Source organism: Cydia strobilella, chromosome 5 (assembly GCF_947568885.1).
Source record: "Cydia strobilella chromosome 5, ilCydStro3.1, whole genome shotgun sequence".
Lineage (NCBI taxonomy): Eukaryota > Metazoa > Arthropoda > Insecta > Lepidoptera > Tortricidae > Cydia > Cydia strobilella.
In genome coordinates, this window is record NC_086045.1 from 7,368,440 (window position 1) to 7,387,381 (window position 18,942).

At 37.4% G+C, this 18,942-nt stretch overlaps 1 protein-coding gene across 1 annotated transcript; it reads left to right on the forward strand.

Annotated features, from left to right (window-relative positions):
• Positions 1-857: 857 nt before the first annotated feature.
• On the forward strand, positions 858-17,325 carry LOC134741394 (cyclin-A2-like). The gene is made up of 8 exons (XM_063674160.1): positions 858-1,245; positions 1,313-1,602; positions 2,062-2,284; positions 8,455-8,678; positions 11,825-12,029; positions 12,435-12,584; positions 14,438-14,592; positions 15,358-17,325. The coding sequence occupies exons 1-8, from the start codon at positions 1,099-1,101 to the stop codon at positions 15,476-15,478; spliced, it is 1,515 nt and encodes a 504-aa protein (XP_063530230.1). The 5' UTR covers positions 858-1,098; the 3' UTR covers positions 15,479-17,325.
• Positions 17,326-18,942: the final 1,617 nt, after the last annotated feature.

Genomic DNA, 18,942 nt, shown 5'->3' on the forward strand with positions numbered 1-18,942 from the left:
GAAAATCAAGAAAATTTGATTCTCGTTCAGAGGGCGCTACTAGTTTTGGCCTACAGTCATATAGATGGCATTGACGGCTTCGTTTGTTATTTAACAATTTTAACGCATATCGAAAAAAACGCATATCAGTGAAAGAACATGGGTCAAAATCATAAAAATAATTAATGCAAATAAAAAAAATCATTTATCTATATTTAAATACATTCTATCGTATTTTTATAAATCTTCATTTTTCGTTTTAAAGTGTGTCGACAGATGGCAGTGAATTTACTGAGGTTACAAAATTTACTATGACAGTACCGCTCTAGTATAAGTTACTCTATGATATGGATAAATGATTTTTTTATTTGCATTAATTATTTTTATATGATTTTGACCCATGTTCTTTAACGGATATGCGTTAAAATTATAAATAACAAACGAAACCGTCAACGCCCTCTATACGAGAGTAGGCCAAAGCTAGTGGCGCCATCTTATCGAGAATCAAATTTTCGTGATTTTCGAGGCACGTTTTTTCCTTAGACTGTATCCATCTATTACGAAGTCATATCTATCCTTGGTACAACCAAAATTCAACTCGGTCGATTTAAAATGTAACACACCATCGCACCTTTTTTTTTATTTTTTTTGCGGCATTTTATTTTGTGAATAAATAGGTATTGTCAAAATAATTTTAATTTTCAGGAATTAATTATTTCCCAAAAAAAGTAATGATTTTAATTACTTTATTAACAGCATACCACAAAAGACCGAAACAGTACGTGTGTGTCTACCTTAAATGTAGATCAAAATACCATAGACGAGCCTGGCTTTTCCATTGGTCAAAATTTGAAATAACATAGACAATAGAACATCGTAAACGCAACAGCTGAAACTACCAAAATGTGTGTTGTCCGTTGACGCTGGATAACAATTTCGAGGGTGATTTTGAATTTATACGGCACATTGTTTAGTCTACACGCAATATTTTAATAAATATGTGCCCTTAGAAAAAGGAATTACGTGTTTCCGTTTTACTTGCCATTATTTCCGTTAACGGCTCGCGTTTAGGCGGATCTGATCAATCGTCAAAAGTTGTTTACGGAAGAAGCGGGGACAATGGCATCATTCCGGATTCACGAAGATCAAGAAAATGCTTCTCTGGCGGCCAGAAAAGAAAATGCCGATGTATTTTCGGCTGCTCAGCGGCGCGCCCTCGGCGACCTCAGTCATTTCGCCTGCAATCAGAACCGGAATATCAAATTGGTAAGTATGGTTATCAGTCGTTAAACTGGCCATCGGTGTGATCTTTGCTAATTTATCGCTATTTCAGGCCGGATTGACAAATGGACCTTGCAAAGTCCAAGATGAGACACGGACAGTGCGTCAAATTAAAAATGAAAAGAATATTGTGCCCCCTGTGGCGCAATTTCGCGCCTTCAGCGTGTATGAAGACAAACCATCGGAGGTGGAAGTCAAAAAACGCGAGCCAACTTTCAAGCCCTTCGTTGCCAAGGACACCAAAAAAGAGAGCTTCTTTATCAGCGCTGCAGAAAACGTGCGCACCCTTTGCGCTCAGGTTGAGAAGCAGTCAGAGCGGCCTACTGAAGCACCTCCAAAGAGGTAGGGTTTGTAAACATAACCTCATTTCCTTACAGACTTGTACCTATTTCACATAAAAAAAGACAGGTTTGTGTTTCCTAACCTCTTCGATGTAGACCTAATTAGAGGACTGATTTTGCTCTATATTAACCCCTTGAACAAGCCATTTCACCTCTGAGGGGGTAATTACCCCTAGATGCAGAACCGATGACCTTGTCAAATCTACTGACATGTATTTTGCTTATAATATTAAGTAGTTCACATTAGTATAAAAGTGCTTGTATCGCTAAAACAATATATACATATATATTATTTAGCATTACTTAGATAACTGCTGACTCAAGGCAAATGTGAATCTTTTTATTGTGTAATTTTCTCCTGAATCATGTGAACTTGTTTAACGTTAGTAGTTGCTTTATATTCATTTAAAAATTTAACAGACTAAGAGGTAATAATGAATTTGGTTCTTCAATTTGTTAGACTGCCGTTGCAAGATAAAAAAGATGTGGGGGAATCACCCATGTCTGTTGGAGATGCTAGTATCCTTTCATCAATGTCAATCTCCAAGAATGAGAGCAAGATTCTTGAAATTACTGTTGAAGATGATGAGGAAGATACAACCACTGCACAGACAGATAGAGAAATGTTCTTCCATGTTGTAGAATATCGGCAGGATATTTATGAATACATGAGAGAAATTGAGGTAAGTTTATTTGAAGTATGCTAAATATATGTGTTTATATATGTATATAGTAATATATGTGTGTTTATAGAATAGTAACCAGATTCAGTGTAAAATGCTTATTTACTTTGGTTCTTGACTGCTGAGGTATTCTGCCTATCTCTAATTAGTAGGGTGGTCCTCATTTCATCGAAGTTATATTTTTCTACTGGGGTAAAACCTACCACAAAAAAACGAATGTATTTTTTTTTTCAGATTTTTAAAATATATTTTAGGGGTAGTGCTACCGCAAGCACTTGCAAATTTGGACCCTCCAAATAAGATGTTGTTTTTTTCCATTTTTATTGTGGAACGACGATTCAAAGTGTATTAATGTTAACATGAAATAACATAGCAAATTTTTTTAATATTTTTTATTTGTGTTTATAGGAACTGAAAGTATGGACATACCTCTAAATAATTACTTACAACCCCTAAAATATGAATATTTTTTTTTTTAAATCAGCGGCATTATCTTATGTTAATTTGCATATTAATTTAATACACCCTGACACATTGTCCCACAACGAAAAATCGAAAAAAAGAAAAACATTTTGTATGGAGAGTCCAAATTTACAAAGTGTGGTAGCGACCCTTAAAATGTGTTTAAAAATTCTAAAAATAAAATTGCATTGGTTTTTAGTGGTAGATTTTACATTAATCAGGTGGGGTGCCCCGTAGAAAAATAAAACTGGACAAGTGCGAGTCGGACTCGCCCACCGGGGGGTTCCGTACTTTTTAGCGGCAACAGAAATACATAATGTGTGAAAATTTCAACTGTGTAGCTATCACGGTTCATGAGATATAGCCGGGTGACAGACGGACAGAGGAGTCTTAGTAATAGGGTAACCGTTTTTGCCCTTTGGGTACGGAACTCTATTAACTTCGATGAAACCGAAATTTATAGACATGTTAAAATTGTCCAAAAAAAGTGTTTGTTGTGAGTATTTTTAGACATATGAAAAATTATAATCCTATAATTTGCTTGTGGTATAAAATTAAAAACAAGCCAAGTTCGTGTGTATTTTAATTCTGAAAATACTAATTAGAATTTACTTATCATTATAGAAAACTAGCCGAACAAGATCCAAAAGTACAATGATTAACCAGCAAAAATGTCACTGTACGGGAAAATCTTTCCACTATCACCTTGTTGTACCAAAATTTACGCAAATAAAAGAATTTTGTTTTGTAAGTTTGAAAGGTTCAGAAGTTTTTAGGCTGAAACTGAACCTTATGCCGAAACCTGCCAAAATCGAAACCAAAACTTCAGTTGGAGGCAAATAATGAAATAAGCTGTTTGACATCAAAATACCTTGGAATTACCTTGGAAAAGGTTTTTGACATTTCCAAGTCCTGGGAGTTCAGTGTTTAAGGAATAGGCTTTTTAAATAACTTATTGTATAATGTACAGTCAAAGTATTGAATATTGACACAGACAAAGTGTCATAAATATTTACACACTACCTTAAGAGCCAACAGGAGTGGTCATTTCTCCATACAAACGTACTCGACTGTTTCCTCCGTGGTTTTTGAAGCTAGAGCAATGATTTTTTCAACACAGATTAATATTGTCAATATCTGTGTCGGTGTGTTTTGCTTTTTTTGATATTTTTGTTTTTTAAGGCGCTAGAGCCCTTCACACATGGCCAAAAATGGCCTCACTGACTATGCCGCAATGAGAGGCGTGGTATTCAAAACTGATATCAATTAGCCAAAAAATCAAAACAGTCCGACACAGACAATTTCATAATCATTTAGATTTCCAAATTTGGTTACGATTGGTTAAGTTTTGGAGGAGGAAACAGTCGAGTACAAAACCTCGATTTTTGAGATTTTTACGCAGGATTTTTCGCCTAAGCTGCAGTTGTTCTTATCGCACTAATTTTAGGGGCGGGGTCAAGTTTCTAAATACGTACACAGACAGAAAAGTGATGGGCAATAGTCGACATTAAATGTCGATAATCTAGTGATGTGATAAGATCGATAAACCTTTTCAGTCGCGATTTGCCTCTTAGTAGGCGAAGTAAGTAAAGTGAGTATGCACTTTGGCCTCAGGGGATATCGTTTAACACTATTTATTATTCCTTGGTTCATACAAAGCTGAGCTGACGCACTAGCTACGAGATTAAGTCCAGGTAACCCGCGAAAAAGGGAGGGGAAAAGTCGGCTTCTGCGGTCCAGTTTGCCTCTATTTCTACATATCTGTTGCTATGAGATCAAATTTGGTATAATTATTGTGTAAATTAGGGACGAATAATTTATTTTAGAAATAATAGTTTCACATTTTCATACACAAATCTGAATATATGAACGAAACATTAAAATCATATATAATTTTTGGTCACTGATTTGCTCTTTAGAAGCAAATTGTGGTGATTTGCACTAAAAATTAATTACACAATTTAGTCCATTTATTCGTTATTTAGAAAAGTATCAGTTCTAAGTACGTATTCATACATTTGATTGTAAAAAGAATTAGTAATACTTTGGTTAAAATATTGTTTTATATTTTACAATTTTCACTATTATTCTAAAATTTATTTTAAATAAAGTATTACTTTTATTAAATCGTTTATGACGTGATCTTATTAAGTATGTATATGAAAAGGGCTCCACGAGGCGAAATACTTTTTACGCCAATTATATTCTTTTTTTTTATTTACAACAAAGACGAAAGTTCGAGAAAAATGTGGTTACTTAATAATTGCCTAACTTGTTGAAAAAATAACTTTACATACTATCAACTTATAACCGTAGTATATTCCATGATATGTTTTAAATGCACCATATTTTTTTCTAATTTTTAAAAGAATATTTAATACCTTTAAAATAATATCTGTCTGACTGTCTGTCAATCTATCTGTCAGTCTGTCACCAGGCTGTATCTCATGAACCGTGATAGCTAGACAGTTGCAATTTTTACAGATGATGTATTTCTGTTGCCGCTATAACAAGAAATACTAAAAACAGAATAAAATAAATATTTAAGTGGGGCTCCCCAAACAACAAACGTGATTTTTTGCTGTTTTTTGCGTAATGGTACGTTTGCGTTTTTTGTTAATAGCTTTTGAACTTTTTTTATGTGGGAATGCTTCGAATACATTTTTCTAGACATCATTCCGAATCTAATGAGGTATCATACGTATTTTTAGGAGTTAGTATCTCTATTAGTGGCAGCCGTACAAGCCCAATTTCAAAGAAAAACCGCAAATGGATGTACAAGTTAGCCGTTTGGCACACGCATACTGAGGTCAAAACAAAATTTTTGACCCGCAGTTCCTAAAAAAATCCCTTGCTACTACATTTTTTTTTTGTATGGAAAAAAACATTTTTTTTTTCAAAAACCTATCGTGTGTGGTATCATACGAAAGGGCTTTTTGAGGCGATTCTAAAAGTATACCAAATAATTACATTTTAGCCATTTTTTTTTTGTAAATTAAAACAAATAGAATTTTCAAAACATACCAAGTTTGGGGTCAAGTTAAAGGGTTAAAGAGGTATTTCCCGTTGGATATATGGATATTACGTATCCTTGTATGATTAATATGTACCGTATCTGCAGTACAGTTCCATAAGTCTCGTAAAATAGGTATTGAAGTAGAACGGCCGGTCCGGGCCGTAGCAACTACGCTCGCATTCCATTGCTAATTGTTCTGTTTATAAGTTATTGATATACCCGACAAAAAAAAAACAAAAAAAAGTATTTTTTGTTTAATTTAGTTTAATTTGTATACTTTTAGTTTAAGTCATATATGTTAATACCTACAGTATTAAGTTATTTGTTATAGGTTAAGTGTGCGCTCACCGATAAATTGTATTTTGCGTGAAAAAACAATTAATTAAAGTGTAAGTGAATATTATGTATTCTTATGAGAAAATAAAGATCTTTAAACCTAACTGTGTCACTTTGTATTTAAAAAAAAACTAAATAAAATTATTTTTAAAATTCCTTTTTTTGGGTTAGATATGAGGAAATCACGTATCATTTTTGGTATATTGTACAAAAAAAAATCAGCCATATCGTATCTGGAGGAGCCCAAACTTGGTATGTTTTGAAAATTCTTTTTGTTTCAATTTAAGAAAAATGGCTAAAATGTAATGATGTGATATATTTTCAGAATCGCTTCAAAAAGCCCTTTCGTATGATAGATAAGAGAAGAATACGATAGGTTTAAAAAAAAAGTTTTTTTATACAAAAAAAAAAAGATTTTTTATACAAAAAAAAGTTTCAGCACTCCCCTCCCAAGGGATTTTTTTTTAGGAACTGCGGGTCGATAATTTTGTTTTGACCTCTAGTATACGTGTACCAAACGGCTAACCTGTACATCGATTTGCGGTTTTTTAATGCGAACAGCTTACACTATATTTTTAACCACCTTGAACGTTTTGTAGACTAGACTATTGTCCCAAATTGGGGTTTCTTATTCATTCCGACCAGGATTAGGAGCTCTTCAAACATACCTATTTTAATCAAAATCTGACTCATAAATAAAAAACGGACCATTAATAAAACTGTATAATTACATCAACGTAAGAAATATCTCATGTCACATGTTTCTTTGTTATGATAATTTTATCTAACCTGAGGCTTTCTTTTTTTCTAATCAACGAAGCCGGAGAGCGACAAATTTGTTTTTCATCACACTTGCTCGAAAAGATCTTATTTCATGCAGGTGTACTGAAGGGAAAACAAAAGGCCTATATTGTTCCCGCGGGAGTTATAGCTTTCTTTTTTTAATTAGATATGTCACTAATTCATACGAAGTACGAACCAAGTAAGTTATAAGTAAAATACTTTGTTTAAAGTATAAGGGTGTGTAAGGGAGTTTTACTTCTAAAATACTGACAATTATAATTTAGTATTTTTGTTTATAATATTTAATTGGATTAATTTAATAGCCGTTTAAAATATTTTTACACAAAATTTTCTATCGTGGCTGAATGCCGAAGGTCTGTGCCTTAGATGCCTAACCTGTCAAGAAATGACAATATGGCGGACGAATATTTGAAATGTCACCGTATTTTATAATTATTTCCCTGAAAATTTAGTTTTTCATCACAAGTGTAACGAAAACCATTGTGTGTAACTCCGGGGGTAAGAATATTGTAAACTCCTCCTTTACAAAATCTCACTTACCCCCCTCGTTGCACAATGTAGGTACTAATAGCACAGCGTGTCGAAAGTTGATACTTTCCGCACGGAAACGAGAAAAGAAATGATTGTTTTTTTACTCTCCTGTAAAAGTCAAAATGTTATTTGGATTGCAGGTTGTAGAAGGATATTGAATTCTGCTACCTAAAATCAAGAAGTTAAATCACAATAACAGGAAATAAGTAAACGCTCAGTGGTGGTAGCGAGCTAAGCTAACAGAAAAAGTTTGTAAGAACTAGCTATAGCCTATGATATGCCTATATAGCGGGCCGCGACCGCGACGCGACTTGCAGGCATAAGGTCCGTGAGCGCAAATGACGTGCGCGTCTGTGTGCGTGCACCACACACACGGGGATATGGCGGCGCCGCCCCCGTCAGCGCGACGGAGATAATCAGTTTGAAATCTCAAAATTGAGAATTCGCTCAGCTCCTGTTGGCTCTTAATGTATGGGCAATAAGGGCGTGTATATATATTTTTGGCACCTTGTCCATGTCAAATTTTAATACCTTGACTGTACCAAAGCGTGCTTTATATCTTTTCATGGGGCATTCCACTCCACGAGGTTGTCCCTTAAGAAATGCTTTTGCTTTGTATGGCAGCTAATTCAATCAAATCCGTAAAGCTCGAGAATATACTGCCAATTTGTTAGCGAAGTTTACACACACACATTAACAGGCCCAATATCATTTTCTCAGCCTTTTCAGAACTATTAGAAGAACGGCGTTTCGTAAGGGACATTCTCGTGGAATGCACCTCATGTAATTAATTAATTTTCACAAAAAAAAGAGTGTTTGAGTAAACTGTTTCAAGCCAGGAAATGTTTGACATGGTAGGCAATATTGAGCAAGTAGAATCTTGATTCCAGGCAATAATAAAATATATATGGCCAAGCCCCAAAAACAATGTGCATTCACATCACTACCACTAGGTTACATGAAGCTATGTAAAAGATATTACATAACAATTGCATTTAATCACTATTTATATTTTACCCAGGTAAAGCATAGAGCAAAACCAGGTTACATGCGGAAACAACCAGACATCACCTATGTGATGCGTTCAGTGCTTGTAGACTGGCTTGTGGAAGTGTGTGATGAATACGGCCAGCAGAGTGAGACTCTACACCTTGCGGTTTCCTACGTCGATCGGTTCCTGTCTTACATGAGTGTGGTTCGCACGAAACTGCAACTCGTCGGGACCGCGGCCACTTATATTGCGGCGTAAGTATTTTGGTTCAGGTCACCTCAAACTATATTAACAAGGTTAGCAAAAGAATTTAGAGCATTAGGTATCAAAGGTTATCTCTATTGCTCATGAAATTCGAATGGAGTAAGCATTTATCTGTGATGGCCTGCATTCTCTATCGAATACTTATGTAAATTCACAAGGAACTTAAATATGTACTTTTGTTTTTCTTAGCTTAGGTAAGGTAACATTTTGTCAATAAAGTGTAATATTTTTTTTACTTTACGTAGCCGTTTAGCGTTCACAAAGTTGGTTTTTGCGAACTAGTGCCTTTTACTTTTCTAGTTTTTTTTTAAATTTAATTCTGACCGTAATTGATACGTCCACACCAAAGAGTTTGGATGTTCAAAAAACTTTATATGTTTTATTTTGCCATTAGATATTTATTACGTATAAAAGTATTGTTACACGATATACGAGTAAAGTAAATATTTATTTGTTATTATATCTAACGATATTTCACTAAAAAACTTTTTTATTATTTGGCTGAATGGAACTATCATTGCCACGTTGGCTGTCGTTAACAGAAAAAATGGAAAAGTAAAATCGGTGCCGGCTATTTTCACTTAAAATTTAGTTGTATGTATTAACTTGAATTGCAACAGAGTGTTTTTGCATGAAATGAGTTAATGTGATTAATTTTTGCAACGTAAATCAACGCTGAACGTATAGTAGTTTATTTTATAGTGCTGAATAATATACAATATCATTCAAGTTCAAGGAAAAATTCGTAACTAAGTTTAATACTCAATGTAACCCATATTTGTTTTATTGTAATTTTTTCGCAAATGTTAAGAAACGTCGTTCAATGTACGTGTGAAAGTGTTATTATTTACTATCCCTGTGTGTTTTATTCGCCTACGGCTCATAAAAGACATCTCGGGACTCGTAAACAATAACACACTTTCCACACTTGCATTGAAATGTACTATTATGTTGCATAACTTAAACATGAAAAGTGGATGGACCATTTGAGAAAAGATTTTTCAACACACTTGCTCAAAACTACGTTTTTATTCCACCGATTTTTGGCTCATAATCCTAGATATTAAACACGCGTGCTCTTTCAGTGTATTATTCCACTCGTGCTTTTTCATTATATTATCCGACTGAGTTAAGAAGCTAACTGATTGCTATTAATATGCATGGAAAGGGAGCCTTCTTTAATTGGTCAGACTGGCGGGCACCGGCGCGCCCGATCGCCTGCGCAGTGCGCGGCCCGGCCGGCCCGCCCGCGGCCGGGGCGAGCGAGGGCCGGCCGGCACGAGTATGACAGATGAAACACACAATACTAACTGTTTTAACTATTAAAATTTGATTAATATGAATGTTTCTTTTTTTTTCTCGCAAGTGTGTTGAAAAACGTCGTATGAAACGCGTGTGCATTGGTCATTACACACATCGGCTTTCTTATTGCGCGCTCGCTTACAGCTCGCGCGCACAATATCGCCTCGTGTGTAATGACCATCTTAGCACACTTGTATCATATTGTACTATAAAAATAAAGGACTTGAATGATGAAATGACAGGCAACAGAGATCAAAAAAACATTTTGCAAAGGGCAAGCAAGTTAATTCTTAATATTGTCTTCGGTTACCGCGATAGTTACTCATGAAATAAAACTATGAAAACGGATTATATCGCGTATATTGAATTTATAATACATCCCGACGTTTCGAACTCTTTACAGCGTTCGTGGTCAACGGGTGACTGAGGAAAAATTACAAAGTGCAAAAATACCCACATACTAAAATAATGAACAATCATAGACTACAAACTTTAAGGCTGGTTGTACATGCAAAATCGGTTCATAAGGCTAGTTATACACTATAATTATTTTTCAAGTAAAGATATATATATATACGCGATAAAAACTATGCCGGCTCCAACCCTACACCACGGACCCGAGAAGATTTAATTCCCTCCTAAATTGTAGGAGGGTATCCCAATATGGGACCGGCAACAAACTCGGCGGGACACATCTTTTCAAAACATCAGAATGTCCAGCATCATCCAACACTAAGGTCTCACAGTCTATGTCTCGCTTGCTCCTTTCAGCAAAGCAAAGCAGCAAAGAGGAAGAGAGCGAAAGTATTTAACAAGACTTGGTTTTTCATCTAATAATAGTACCTAATCATCATAAATGCGCTACCTATGCTTAATGCAGATGGCGCTACAATCGTTTTATAACAAAACCTGACATTAGCTATGAAAAATCTAAAGTTACACAAACCACAGATTTTTTTGGGTCCCTGACAATTGGAACCATTCATAATCAGTGGGTGTAGTATAACCTCATAACCGTTCATTGTACTCGCGTTTAAAACGTTTTATTCCATTTTCTACTATACTAATCTCAACCCGACGGTATCAGCAAATTAGTTGTCGCCCTTTGTGGGCAATGCGCCTAAGATTATTCTACAAGTATTTTTCTTTTTGTTTTACATTTAACCCTTGTTTACTGGCAATTCCAAATAACAATTGTAGTCCATCTGATAAAGGAGCAAGCGAGACATAGACTGTGAGACCTTAGTGTTGGATGATGCTGGACATTCTGATGTTTTGAAAAGATGTGTCCCGCCGAGTTTGTTGCCGGTCCCATATTGGGATACCCTCCTACAATTTAGGAGGGAATTAAATCTTCTCGGGTCCGTGGTGTAGGGTTGGAGCCGGCATAGTTTTTATCGCGTATATATATATATGTTTACTTGAAAAATAATTATAGTGTATAACTAGCCTTATGAACCGATTTTGCATGTACAACCAGCCTTAAAGTTTGTAGTCTATGATTGTTCATTATTTTAGTATGTGGGTATTTTTGCACTTTGTAATTTTTCCTCAGTCACCCGTTGACCACGAACGCTGTAAAGAGTTCGAAACGTCGGGATGTATTATAAATTCAATATACGCGATATAATCCGTTTTCATAGTTTTATTTCATAAGTTAATTCTTCTTAACGCCTACCCAGGCATCAAGAGCGCTTGCCTCTGTAAAATTATTTTTTAGCAAAGTTATTTCAAAAGATCCACTGTTACTCTTGTCCCACTCTCCCTAACCTGTAAAGCTTTTGGCAGATTTGGTACAATGCTGTGCCGTTTGTTGACATTATTGTTATTGTAGGAAATACGAGGAAGTGTACCCTCCAGAGGTGTCCGAGTTCGTGTACATTACGGACGACACGTACACGAAGCGCGAGGTGCTGCGCATGGAGCACCTCATCCTGAAGGTGCTCTCCTTCGACCTGTCCACGCCTACTTCGCTCGCGTTCCTCTCTCACTACTGTATCTCCAACCAGCTGCCTAAGAAGACCTTCCATTTGGCGGCCGTAAGTCCTCATTTGCATACCTAATTTTAATATATTATTTTTATTTCTTTATTTTCGCGAAACTTTGCGTAGGGGGCGCCACTACCACAATCTAGAGGGTCTATCGCGAAATAAGAAAATCGAAATTTCGTTATCTAACATCTCTGTCACTCTTGCATATTCGAGCGATAAAGAGGCAGATAGCGAAATTTCGGATTCGCGTTTCCCGGTAGGTCCTCTGTAAACAAACCGCCTTGATGCATCAATGTCATAATGAAGTAAAACTTCTTTAGGTGCGACTAGAGAGTAACTCAGATTTTGATACTACTATTAAATACAGTCAAATATCCTATTATGCACTACATCTGTAGGCCCTCTGATGGCGACTGTACCCTCGCAGATACTTAAAGTAAGTATTGTTTGCAGTACATCGCGGAGCTGTCGCTGCTGGAGGCGGACCCGTACCTGCAATACAAGCCGTCCGTGATCGCGGCCGCGGCGCTCGCCACGGCGCGCCATTGCCTGCACTGCCGCCGCTGCGACAAGCCCAGCCACGACGCCGATACCATTCACAGCGTGAGTTTACTGTGCTACCTCATATTATTTAAATATACCGTCAGCCGGGTTGAATAGGATGGCGGGGTAAATAGGGATAAAACTGCCAAAGACACCTTTTACACGGTACACGGTGAGTTTCTGAACCTATTCAACAACATACTTTCTTATGTTTAAAACACAGGTTTAAAAGGATTAATGGACTTTTAAAGTCCATTTGTTGAACCTGGTTGAAATAGTGATATGTTTTGCCCCAGGGAGTTTTACTTTCTTAGTATATTTGTTTACGAATCGCAATGAAAATTCGGTTTACAATAGATTTTTTGTACAGATATGTAACTCCCGATACCATAAATAAGGCCCCTTTTACCTCAATAAAATGGTTCAGTGTAAGTTACCTCAAGAAATACTGCGAGTTCATACTAAGTAAGCTTTTATCGTATTCAAAACATCTAGTCAGAATTGGGGTAGTTTTTATTCGTTGGTTAACAAGGATAGATAGTAATATTGTCTTCGGTTACCGCGATAGTTACTCATGAAATAAAACTATGAAAACGGATTATATCGCGTATATTGAATTTATAATACATCCCGACGTTTCGAACCCTTTACAGCGTTCGTGGTCAACGGGTGACTGAGGAAAAATTACAAAGTGCAAAAATACCCACATACTAAAATAATGAACAATCATAGACTACAAACTTTAAGGCTGGTTGTACATGCAAAATCGGTTCATAAGGCTAGTTATACACTACAATTATTTTCAAGTAAAGATATATATATATACGCGATAAAAAAAAAAAAAAACTACGCCGGCTCCAACCCTACACCACGGACCCGAGAAGATTTAATTCCCTCCTAAATTGTAGGAGGGTATCCCAATATGGGACCGGCAACAAACTCGGCGGGACACATCTTTTCAAAACATCAGAATGTCCAGCATCATCCAACACTAAGGTCTCAAAGTCTATGTCTCGCTTGCTCCTTTATCAGATGGACTACAGGATCCCAAGCTGGTGGTAGAGAAAAGCCATCTTCCCTATTAAAGTTTGGATATTTCTTAATCTCAATGGCCTCGCGCAGCATTCTGGGTATGTAACGCTTCTCCTTGGCAAGAACCAGAGGCTTATCAAACTTGATTGAGTGATTGGCTTTATCCATGACATGCTCACAGACTGCAGACCTAGGTCGACGGTGCCTGACATCAGCTATGTGTTCCTTCACCCGAGTGGAAATGCTCCGTTTCGTCTGCCCGACATATGATAGGCCACACTCACATTCCAGCCTGTACACTCCTGCAATCTGTAGAGGGGTATATTGCATTTTACAGGCCTCAGGAATTGTGACATCTTCTTCATTGGCTTGAAATATGTTTTTATATAAGCACGCTTCAAGATGTGGCTGATCCTGTCCGTGACCCCCCTGACAAAAGGCAGAATGGCAGGCCTGCGCTCGACTGTGGGGATCTTAATGTGGGACCTCTGGTTGACCCGCGGTATCCTGAGCTCATCATATGTCGGGCAGACGAAACGGAGCATTTCCACTCGGGTGAAGGAACACATAGCTGATGTCAGGCACCGTCGACCTAGGTCTGCAGTCTGTGAACCGATTTTGCATGTACAACCAGCCTTAAAGTTTGTAGTCTATGATTGTTCATTATTTTAGTATGTGGGTATTTTTGCACTTTGTAATTTTTCCTCAGTCACCCGTTGACCACGAACGCTGTAAAGGGTTCGAAACGTCGGGATGTATTATAAATTCAATATACGCGATATAATCCGTTTTCATAGTTTTATTTCAAGGATAGATAGTATTAAGTAACGGTATGTAAGTACCTATAGTGGTACTGGTAGTTATATTACCGGTGTGCGCAGGAGTGCCTGCTGGCGGCGTGGCCGGCGGCGCTGGCGTCGTGCGCGGGCTACAGCGCCGCCGAGCTGGCGCCGGGGCTGCGCGAGCTGGCGCGCACGCACGCGCACGCGCCGCGCCAGCCCTACCAGGCCATCGTCGACAAGTACAAGACCAACAAGTCAGTATCATACACTTGCTATACCATCATTTGTATCACAAATTATACTGTGTTCCAATGCTTCCTACTACATACATCATTACCTCTGTCTTATAATCTATTGTTTTTCCTGCTGTATTTTTTATTGAGGTGTGCAATAAATATGTAGTAATGTCAATGTCGGTATGACCAGCATATAACATTTTTGGTTGGGTCATCATAGGGCGAGAACACTCGTATTTGTACAGTCGAAGGCAAAAATATCGATCCAGACAAATGGCTCAAAAATATGTGAACGACTTTATTGTCTAAGGTGCAAGAGCATACGCATATTTTTGAAACTGGGAATGTATATATATTTATGCCCTTGACTGTACGTCGCACAGACATAATCCGAAAGGAGGAGCTTCACTCTTCCTGCTCTACCCCCCTTACTGTAAGTGGAGAAAGTGTACAAACGCTAGAGCTATAAGCGACGAAAGCAAGCTCTTTCTTCGGTACCGACCGAAAACCCGCCTCTGACAGAAATCTCGGGCAGCGAGAACGTTATAACAGGAGGAGCGTTTACGCGTCGTCCTCACTTCTAGCCCAGCCCCCGGCGGCAAAGTTTTTGCTCCCGGCTAGAGACTACTGATGTGTATTAGAAAGTTTACGTGTCAAATTTTCCTGAAATTTCCCAAAACATTTCCAACCTTTTCGAAATTTTCCGCAACTTGCACTATCTATCTGTACTAGAGCAGACGCCGTTACCAATACACGCATACTTAACCTTTGCATAATTGTCAGGTACGACAGCGTGTCGTCGATCCCGGCGCGGCCGCTGTGCTTCGTGGCGCCGTACACGCCGCCCGCCGCCGCCGCCGCCTCCTCCTCCTCCTCCTCGAGGGAGAGCTCCCGCTGCAGCTAACCCGCCCGAGTCGCGCGGCCCACTTCCACTGGTCTACGTTTTAATTGAAGCAAACTGACGGGTGTAGTTTTAGCATTTTATAAAACTACGGTGACCGCGGTATTTTACCCGATCCGTCGACTGCCGTGCCGGGTCCGTTTTACCTAAATTAATGTGTAGTTTAACAAAAATATTGTTAACGGAGATGGACCTCTTGTCCGGCGACGACTGCGGCGCTACGTTAGTTATTCTTATTTTGAATTCGTGTTTATCTAGAGCGGCATGTGCTTTTTGAGGTTCCGTCCTGGAAAAGATTTATAAACTAATATTGAAGTGATATTTTGATATGGGTATTTAATAAAAAGAGGTTTCGTGTCTAGAACGCGATTAAGGGGTAATTTTCATCGCGTAAAAATAAAACACTACGTAGTTTGCTCCAGTAAAAACAGACTGAAAATACGCTTAAGCAAGGTAACATTAGCCACTTTCGACTTAGTGCGTTACTGCTACGAAGACACTTTCGAATCTTCCGCGAATCACTACGCACTAACTGTAGTCTTTTTGCTTCTTAATTAAACGGAAAACATGATTTGCATTCAACGTAGATGTAACGAAGAGTCGAAAGTTTTAAATGTGACTGCCAATTAATTAAACTTAGAGTGGGCTAAAATTTCATACTAATCTGGTGTTTCTAAATAGATGTTGATAAATTCGTAGGATACTTGCATATGTTAGTATGTGTACACTACGGGCATGTACCTAATCATGTTAATAATTAATAATCTAATGGTATCAATTCCTATTATGTGATTGTCTGTTTTGTATATTGTGATGTCTTGCTTTGTCTTCGCCAAGTTTGTATGGAATTGATTGACTCGTAGGTGTTAGTAGTATAATTTCTTCGGTGCCGGAGTCATTATTGCGCGCACCAAAGTTCCCAAGACACGAATTTCCAGATCCAGTAAAGATGCGTTTGGGACCAATTTATACGGAAGTGACAAACTATATAAAGTATTTCATATCCTTCAGTACCTGGCAAGTAACTATACTAAGATTTCATATGTAGCGCGGATTTTGAAATACGCGCATTTCGCTATAGATTTAAATAAAACATGACTGACTTGTGACTTGAGAGTGACCCAGTAAACTTGCATTTACAAATATTTTACAAGTAGTAACTCCTATTGAAACTAAGATTTCAGTTCTCTAGATATTGAATACTGTGTGAATTATTATGATAGTTTTAGTATTAACAGTTTCCTATGGAAATTTTAATAAAGACTTCTGTTAGTTTGTGCTAACATTGAAATATAAGGTGCGACGTGGGTAGTACTAGTACTCCGCTACACCTTTGAATGCACGAAATAGCTAAGATCACATTGTACAGATTTAATATTAAGTGTTATAATTTTTATTTTGTAATTCTTTTGTGTTCATCTATTTTACAGTTTTCCCACATTTTTACCGCGTTGATCATTCTTACTTAGATCAGCTTTCATTTATACAATTAAAAATATTGGGGTTTAAGCTCAATACTCGGTAATACTTTGGTTAATTTGTCCTATCAGAAGATACATACATAAAATCATCGCATTTATTCAACATACATACAACAATTACATGCATAAATTATTCAATTCACCTGCAATCTGAATTATTATACCAAAATACTGTGAAAAACGCGATTCAGTTCAAACATAAATGTTTGTTAGTAAATTATTATTTTTGAGACTTAAGGTATGTTTTAATGTTGGTAATTAGTTTATAATGTAATTTAATATAATATCGCAATTTTGCTTGAGTTTTACACTATGGAGGGTAAGTACCTATGAGTATATTGATAATATATATTAATATTTTGAAATACTCGAATGTGTTTTTCTTATACAATTTAAATACTGTAATAGTACATTATTGTCGAGGCTCGGAAGTAGCTACTTGCTGGCTGAGGATTCGTTTTAAACGGACGACCTTGGGAGTCCGTTTAATGGGGGCTAACGCGTATGAATTCGCCGCTAGGGGCGCTAGTGTAGATGGTGGTCTTTTCCATAGTTCGAAATGTCAAATGTCACTTGTCACTTCCTCAGAATATAGCTAGACAGTTGAAATTTTCACAGATGATGTATTTCTGTAGCCGCTATAACAACAAATACTAAAAAGTACGGTCCCCTTGGTGCGCGCGTCCGACCCGCACTTGACCGGTTTTTAGTATTAAACTATAGTCTGGCAAACACAATCTGTCAGTAAGTAAGAACAAAGAAAACTATAGGTACAGTCGAAGGCAAAAATATCGATCCAGACAAATGGCTTAAAAATATGTGAACACGATTTTATTGTCTGAGCGTACACATATTTTTGAGACTTTGGGAATTTATATATTTATGCCCTTGACTGTACTCATCAATTAAAATGAGACAGTCCTGGGCCAAACTATAAGAAAGCTGTATAGGTAAATGTCGATAGGTTATTGATCTGAGGTCGATACATCACTATGCCAAAAATATAACCTTTCATACTTAGCAGAAAAGTTCGAAAATTTATGCAAAAATCTATATAGACTTGAATGCAAGTAATAATTACATAAACAATATATCGATTTCTATGTTTAGGGTCAGGTCCTATAAATTAATTTCTTCAAAATTGAACAAAACTCCGATTAAAGGTTATCGGTTCGTGCGTATTTTCTTTTCTTCCTGTATGCGATTTACAGCCCTCGATCACACAAGACATTATCACAAAGGGAACTTCAAACCATTACAAATAAAAACTCAACACGTTTTCCAACAATCTTTCAGGAATAGCAACAATATAATTAAAATAAACCAAGATGACCGCTGAAACATCCCGAAATATTTCAACTAAAATAATACGACTATGTCAAGTTGTTACAGTTGACACCTACCTGTGAAATAACGAACATATATTTTATTTGGCTGGATTATATTATAGAGCATTGGATATAGATGCATTGGAGGATGCCTTTAAGGTTCTGGACTGGAAAGGACGAGGCATCAATGTAAATGGCGAGTACATCACTCACCTTCGGTTTGCCGATGATATCGTAGTCATGGCTGAGACCATGGAGGACCTCAGTGCGATGCTCGCTGATCTCAGCAGAGTATCTGAACGAGTTGGTCTGAAAATGAACATGGACAAGACGAAGATCATGTCTAACGTCCATGTTGTGCCAACTCCCGTATTAATCGGAGGCTCTGCGCTCGAAGTTGTTGACGATTATGTATACCTAGGACAAACAGTCCAGTTAGGTAGGTCCAACTTCGAGAAAGAGGTCACTCGTCGAATCCGACTCGGTTGGGCAGCGTTCGGGAAGCTCCACAGTATCTTTTCGTCCAAATTGCCGCAGTGTCTTAAGTCAAAAGTCTTTGACCAGTGTGTGTTGCCAGTGATGACATACGGATCTGAGACGTGGGCGCTAACGATGGGCCTCATAAGAAGGCTCAAGGTCACGCAAAGGGCAATGGAGA